General features: G+C 38.9%; 1 protein-coding gene across 2 annotated transcripts; it reads left to right on the forward strand.

Annotated features, from left to right (window-relative positions):
* Positions 1-151: 151 nt before the first annotated feature.
* Positions 152-7,231, forward strand: cdk5rap3 (CDK5 regulatory subunit associated protein 3). Of its 2 annotated transcripts, none has more exons than XM_054755214.1 (14): positions 152-268; positions 381-426; positions 532-663; positions 821-921; positions 979-1,027; positions 2,856-3,034; positions 3,120-3,256; positions 3,353-3,497; positions 3,574-3,669; positions 3,746-3,827; positions 3,910-3,998; positions 6,509-6,714; positions 6,776-6,947; positions 7,041-7,231. In XM_054755214.1, exons 1-14 carry the CDS (start codon positions 263-265, stop codon positions 7,104-7,106), a joined length of 1,506 nt encoding a protein of 501 aa, XP_054611189.1. In that variant the 5' UTR covers positions 152-262; the 3' UTR covers positions 7,107-7,231. The 2 variants fall into 2 exon arrangements, with proteins under 2 accessions (XP_054611189.1, XP_054611196.1); XM_054755221.1 differs by having other exon boundaries at positions 3,749-3,827.
* The last annotated feature ends 50 nt before the right edge of the window (positions 7,232-7,281 follow it).

The raw sequence follows: 7,281 nt of genomic DNA on the forward strand, positions 1-7,281 counted from the left end.
ATTATAGACAATAATAACATGTCGCCCTCTATTGGCAAGCGTTGTCACTGCATGTAAAGGACGTTTACCAATCAGAGGACGGTTACAGCAATGTATGCTTCGATTGGTCAGATATTTTGGTAGCGTAACATCGCTTCCCCCTATTGGCCCGCGCTCCCGTAACGTGTCAAAACAGGGTGATGGCCGTACTTCTCCAGAACTCACTTTAAATCAACTTGAAATGAAGCCGTAAAACGGGATTTAAGAGTGCAAATAAGTCATCATGGATGTAAGTATATATCGACGTGCTGTTTTTAGTTTGTTTGTGTCGCGCTGTATCACCGCTGTGGAGCTGTGCGGCTGGTCCCAGGGTATAACATGCTCATCTCCCACATCTGCAGAATATTCAGAGCCTCCCAATCGACATACAGACCAGCAAACTGTTAGGTACGGCAAACATGTCACGCCTCTCTGCTATGAAAGTGTACAAGCACAGCAGAAATGTGCATTTAAATGCTATTAGAGAATACTGATGCTTGTGTGTGCGTGTAGACTGGCTGATAGATCGACGTCACTGCAATCTCAAGTGGCAGAATGGCGTCAAAGTCATCCGAGAGAAGATCAACGCTGCCATGCAGGACATGCCGGAGAACGAGGAGATCAAGCAGCTCCTCTCGGGCTCTTGTAGGTGTTCCACACTTCGGTTTAGAGCTCCTTCACCCTTTGTGGGACTCAGCTGAAATGATATGTCATCCACTGCTTGCTCACAAGTGTCGAAGGTGAATACTTGACGTGTGTGTGTGTGTGTGTTTGCGCGTGTGTGCGCGTGTGTGTGTTGTAGACATTCACTACTTCCACTGTTTGAGAATTGTGGAGATCCTGAAGGGGACAGAGGCATCTTCCAAGAACATTTTTGGCAGATATTCCTCGCAGAGGATGAAGGTGAGAGGATGTCTTGTTTCTCCGTCAGGATGCGTGATGATCTTTGTGTCGCTGTAGGACTGGAAGGAGATCGTGTCCCTGTATGAGGCAGAGAACATCTACGTAGGTGAGTGCTTTCAGTGCTTCTGTCCCGGTTGGGAAGTCTTCAGTGCACAAAGCAAGGTCCACTAAGGCTCGGAGGACATTGCCTTGACTTTCCTCTTCATGTCAATGTCCTAATACCTCACGTAGTCCATATAGGGCAGGGGTGTCCAAACTTTATTGCTAAATATTTAAACCTTTCCTCTTAAATATTTTTTGTAATTTTTTTTTAATATTATGAATTCATTCCCATAAATTGTCATTTATTAATTGTGTTTTGTTTGTCTCCCATGATATTACAACTTTAACAAATATTTTTTTTCTGTAATATTTCAACTCTATGCTACTAAAATGACATTATTTTTCAAGTTTATTCTCATAAAATTGCGACATTTTTATATTGTTGGAATCCAACCATTTCTCCTTGTAAATGTTCTTGTCGTAATATTCTTCCAATAATATTTACACTTTATTTTTCTAACATTATAACTTTTTCTGCAACCTAATTTTCACAAAATGTTTATTTTGTTTCTCATAATATTACTGCTATTAAAAAATAACGTATTTTTTCTTTCATATTTCAGCTCTACGCTACTAATTTGACATTATTTTTCTTCATAATACAGTATTACAAGTTTATTCTCGTAAAAGAGGGACATTTTTTCTCATTAGAATAAATTTTTTTTTCTCAGAATATTTTGACTTAATTCTTGTAAAATTAAAGCTTTTCCATTTCAGCTTTTTCCAATTATTTCAAATTTCTTTTTGTAAAATTTCTTCCCCGAAGTTTTTCTTAATAATTTATAACTAATTTTCCAAAAGTTACAACTTAGTTTTTTTGTTTCTCACAATATTAGGACTTTAAAAAGAAAACATTTTTTTTCTTTAATATTTCCACTCCGTGCTACTAAAATAACATTATTTTTTCTAATAATATTATGAGTTTATTCTCGTAAAATTGCAGCATTTTTTTAGAATATGATAGAATTGGATTGTTTTTCTCTTAATATTTTGACTTTATTCTTGTAAAATACAGCTGGGTTTTCCATTTCTGCTGTTTTTGGGGTTTTTTAAATGTAATTTTACAACAATTTTAACTTTCTTTTTGTATATTTTGTTTTTGTAATATTATGGCTTTACTCCCACAATATTTACACTTTATTTTCATAACATTTTCCGCAACCTAATTTTTGAAAAAAATTACACCTTTGTTTTGTTTCTCATAATGTTATGACTTAAAAAACAAACATATTTTTTCCTTTAATATTTCATCATTATGCTACTAAAATTACATTATTTTTCCACATAATATTATGTAAAATTGCGATATTTTTATTTCATTAGAATACGACTTTTTGCATGGAATATTTTGACTTTATTCTTGGAATATTGCATTTTTTTTCCCATTTCTGCTGTTTTTTAAAAAATTATTTTCCAACTTTTTCAACTGTCTTGTAAATTTTGGTCTCGTAGTCCTGACTTTATTTCCATGATATTTTGACTTTATTCTCGTAACATGATAACTTTATCTGCAACCTAATTTTCCAAAAATTACAACTTTATTTGTTGTTTTGCTTGTGTTTTCTTTAATATTTCAAAGTTATGCTACTAAAATGACATTATTTTCCCTCATACTATTATTCATAACTTTTATTCTCGTAAAATTGCAACTTGTCTTTCTTAATATTTTGACTTTATTCTTGTAAAATTACTGCTGATTTTTCCATTTTTAAAACCATTCTTGTAAATTCTATGTTTAGACTGTGTCGCAGGCCACAAAAGGCCCCCGTGCCGCACTTTGGACACCCCTGATATAGGCTGTTTTCTAAAGCTGCGGTGCTTGTGTGTGACAGCGGAGGTGGCCAGCTTGCTGAGTCGGAACGTAAACTACGAAGGTCCGGCTCTGAGGAAGCAGCTGGCCAAAGCCAAGCAGCTCCAGCAGGAGATGAGTCGGCGGGAAGTGGAGTGCCAGAGATCGGCCGCAGACCTGCGGGAACGCTACTACGCCGCCTGCAGGCAGTACGGCATCAAAGTGAGCGCAAACGTCGCACCACTTAAAAAAAAAAAAAAAAAGACAGTGCAAATTGAGAAGACGCCGGTGTGACCTGCTCTTCCAGGGAGACAACGTTCCTCGTGAGCTGCAGGCTCTGGTCAAAGATCTGCCAGACGTTCTTGACAAAGTGGGGAGGGATGCAGCCATGTTGGAGGAGAAAATAGAAGTGTACACCACCTTCACAAACTTTGTATGCGAGTGGTGAGTGTGACGTTCATCTCATTTTTCCACGTTCAACGTCAACCATGTTTCATTCCCAATCTGTCTTTTTTTGTGTGTGTGTGTATTTGTTGGCAGGTCGGAACCAGTCCTGCCCATGCTGACGTTCGCCCAGAAAAGAGGCAATGTAACCTTCTTCGAGTGGAGGACTGGCAACGCTCCCACGGTGGTGGAGAGGCCACACGTGGAGGACACGCCTCCTGAAGTGCTCGCCGAGGACGCGGTCGGTCCTTCGGTTCAAAAGCAAGGAAATGTTTTCGAGGAAAGATGCTAGTTTGTCGTGCGGTTAACTTTCTTAGATCGACTGGGGAGACTTCGGCACTCAGGGTGCCAGCTCTGGGATCACGGCGGAGGATGCCATCGACTGGGGGATCAATCTGGAGCCCAGCTCTGAGGTCCGAACCATCCTGACGCGGACGCTCGATTGTGATGCTCTCGGTGACCTTTCCATGTCTTCCTGTCGTCTGTCAGCAGGATGCCGGTGGCGAGATCGACTGGGGTGACGCTGACACCGCCGCTGTTGAGATTGAGGTTGTCCAAGCGGGCACAGACTGTGAGTCCTCAAGGGAATCATGCAAATATTCAACGGGCGGCTTGAGTCTTTCTGCGGGCTAAAGAAGGCTACTCCGTCGTAGGTCCTGAGGGCACGGCGAGAGGCGAAGATGCTTTAAGTATCCTTGAGAACGCTCACTCCCGTGGCCAGTTCATTGATGAGCTCATGGAGGTAACGTAACCTTTATCCTGCTCATTTCAGGGGCGTTTACAAGAATATTGCATCCCACCGGGGCACTGGAATCATGTTTATGCTTTATTTTAATCAAATACAGTAATTCCTCGCCACTTGGCGCTTCGAATTTTGCGGCTTCACTTGGTTTGAAATAAAATATTTTTTAAATTAAATTATTATATAATTTATGATATATATATTTTTATATTTACTCTATACTGTATTTTTTATTTATTAAATATAAATTATATATATATATATATATATATATATATATATATATAATAAGTATTGTATTTATTTAATTATTATATAGTATATATATCATTCTATATTCTATTTTATTATATACTGTATAAAAATAAAATATAAAAAAAAGTCATGCTGCTTTAAGGTTGAATACGGCCTATAAAAATATGCACATTTAAGCAAATTTGCGTGTTTTTTTTTTTTTTTGCCTAAATGGAATCTTTTCAAGCATAAAAATGGCAAAATGAAGTAAAATCCAAATATTCAGAAAACGCATTCAAATATCATATGTAGTACTCTACACTGGCCTCTAGGTGTCCGTAATGTTATTGTGATGTTGGCTGAGACACACAAGCACCAGACTTGATCACTGGAGCAACATGCTTTGATTGCAGCTGACGTTCATTTTATTTGCACAAACACAACACAAACAAATTAAGGTTTAATTTGGAGCGGGGGGGGGTGAACTTAGGGGACTTTTAATAATAAGTTCAATAACTAAAAAAATTAGCACAATCGTTTTTATTGCACAAAACAGCACACACGGAGAAGGGAAAAATTAGACTATTTTGCTTTCATTCTGAGCAAGACAGCACAAACGATCATTTTATTTGCACAACGGCACAAACGCAGCACAAATGAATGGGACTATTTTGGTTTCCTTTGGAGCAAATGGAAACCTGGGCTGTGAACTTTGGCCTATGAAATAATCGGGAATAACTAAAAAAAAACTCAAACGAATGGGACTACTTGGGGGAGGGGGCAACCGTCGTACTCTTGCGGCCGTAGGCCACACCAAGCTAAAACTCACACTCTGAACCCCCGATGTCACTTCGTGTCCGCCCCACCCCACTCAGCTCCCCTAGCACCTGTAGAGCATATTTAGAAGGTTGTAAACAGGTTTTCCATGTCTATATGTCTTATTTTCTCTTATGTCAACTACATTGGGTTATGAGTGAAGAGGTGACTATAGGGGTGTTATTTCATGTCTAAAGGGCTCTAATGTTAAAAAGCGTATTTAGGTCGTAAACAGATTTTCGATGTCTTATTATGTCTACTATAATGGGTAATAGGAGTGTAAAGATGACTATAGAGGTGTTATTTCATGTCTCGAGCGCTCTAATAATGTTAAAAAGTTTATTTAGAAGGTTGTAAGCAGGTTTTCTATGTCTTATTTTCTCTTATGCCTACTATATTGGGTAATAAGAGTGTAAAGGTGACTATCGAGATGTTATTTCATGTCTAAGGGGCTCTAATAATGTTAAAAAGCATATTTAGAAGGTTGTAAACAGGTTTTCCATGTCTGTATGTCTTATTTTCTCTTATGTCAACTACATTGGGTTATGAGTGAAGAGGTGACTATAGGGGTGTTATTTCATGTCTAAAGGGCTCTAATGTTAAAAAGCGTATTTAGGTCGTAAACAGATTTTTGATGTCTTATTATGTCTACTATAATGGGTAATAGGAGTGTAAAGATGACTATAGAGGTGTTATTCATGTCTCGAGCGCTCTAATAATGTTAAAAAGTTTATTTAGAAGGTTGTAAGCAGGTTTTCTATGTCTTATTTTCTCTTATGCCTACTATATTGGGTAATAGGAGTGTAAAGGTGACTATCGAGATGTTATTTCATGTCTAAGGGGCTCTAATAATGTTAAAAAGCATATTTAGAAGGTTGTAAACAGGTTTTCCATGTCTATATGTCTTATTTTCTCTTATGTCAACTACATTGGGTTATGAGTGAAGAGGTGACTTTTGGGTGTTATTTCATGTCTAGAGGGCTCTAATAATGTTAAAAATTATATATTTAGAAGGTCGTAAACAGGCTTTCTATGCCCTATATGTCTTATTTTCTTTAATTAGTACTACTATATTGCATAATAGGAGCTCAAAGGCAAATATAGGGGTGTTATTTCATGTCTAGAAGGCTCTAATAATGTTAAAAAGCATATTTTAGAAGGTTAAACAGGTTTTCTATGTCTTATTTTCTCTTATTATATCTACTGTATTGGGTAATAGGAGTGTAAAGGTGTCTGTAGGGGTGTTATTTCATGTCTCGAGGGTTTTAATAATGTTAAATGTATTTAGAAGGTTGTGAACAGGTTTTGTATGTCTTGTGTGTCTTCTTTGTTTGTATTATGTCTACTATATTGGGTAATAGGAGTGTAACGATGACTATAGAGGTGTTATTTCACGTCTATAATGTTAAGGAGGGTCTTTACATTTTTCCACCGTTTCCTGACTCTTTTCCCGTTTTTAGCTGGAAGCGTTCCTCAGCCAACGCCTCACAGAGATGGGACAAGAGAGCGACGTGGTGGCCATGAGCCAGTTCCAGTCGGCACCCGCCATCATACAAGGCCAGAGCAGCGAGCACGTGCGCAGGATGCTGTCGGAAGTGCAGGACCTGGTGGGCCGGCTCACCACGCTCCGGATGCAGCACCTCTTCATGATCCTGGCGTCGCCACGGTACGTCGCCCCCCCCCCCCGTCGTCTCATGACTGATTGCGCCGCCGCCGCTTTCTTTCAGGTACGTGGAGCGCGTCACAGAGATGCTGAGGCAGAAGATGAAGCAGGCGGACATTCTGGAGCTGAAAGCTTCCACCATGGTTGAGAAGAGGCAGGAAGCGCTGGAGGAGCAGTCCAGACTGGAGCCTCGAGTCGACCTCCTGGCGGCACGCACACAGGAGCTCAAAAAACTGGTAATTGATTCAATATTATCATCACTTGTGGAATAAGTGCTGGTGCTTTTTTCACCCGTATTATATGTTATTGTCACTATCATGTGATTTCAGATTGAAGCAGACATTTCCAAGCGCTACAACAACCGGCCTGTCAACCTGATGGGAGTCAACATATAGAAAGATGAATAATAACAATAAAGCTTTTATTTCATTTATAACGTCTTGTCTGTCAAGATCCGAGAAAAAGTGTAGGTCCAAATGTCCAGAAACACAATAACTGCTTCAAGCAAGCAGGAATCAGGAAGTAAACACCAAGTTTTGGATGAAAATGTAATCCTTGTTTTTGAATTTG

Source organism: Dunckerocampus dactyliophorus, chromosome 2 (genome assembly GCF_027744805.1).
Source record: "Dunckerocampus dactyliophorus isolate RoL2022-P2 chromosome 2, RoL_Ddac_1.1, whole genome shotgun sequence".
NCBI lineage: Eukaryota > Metazoa > Chordata > Actinopteri > Syngnathiformes > Syngnathidae > Dunckerocampus > Dunckerocampus dactyliophorus.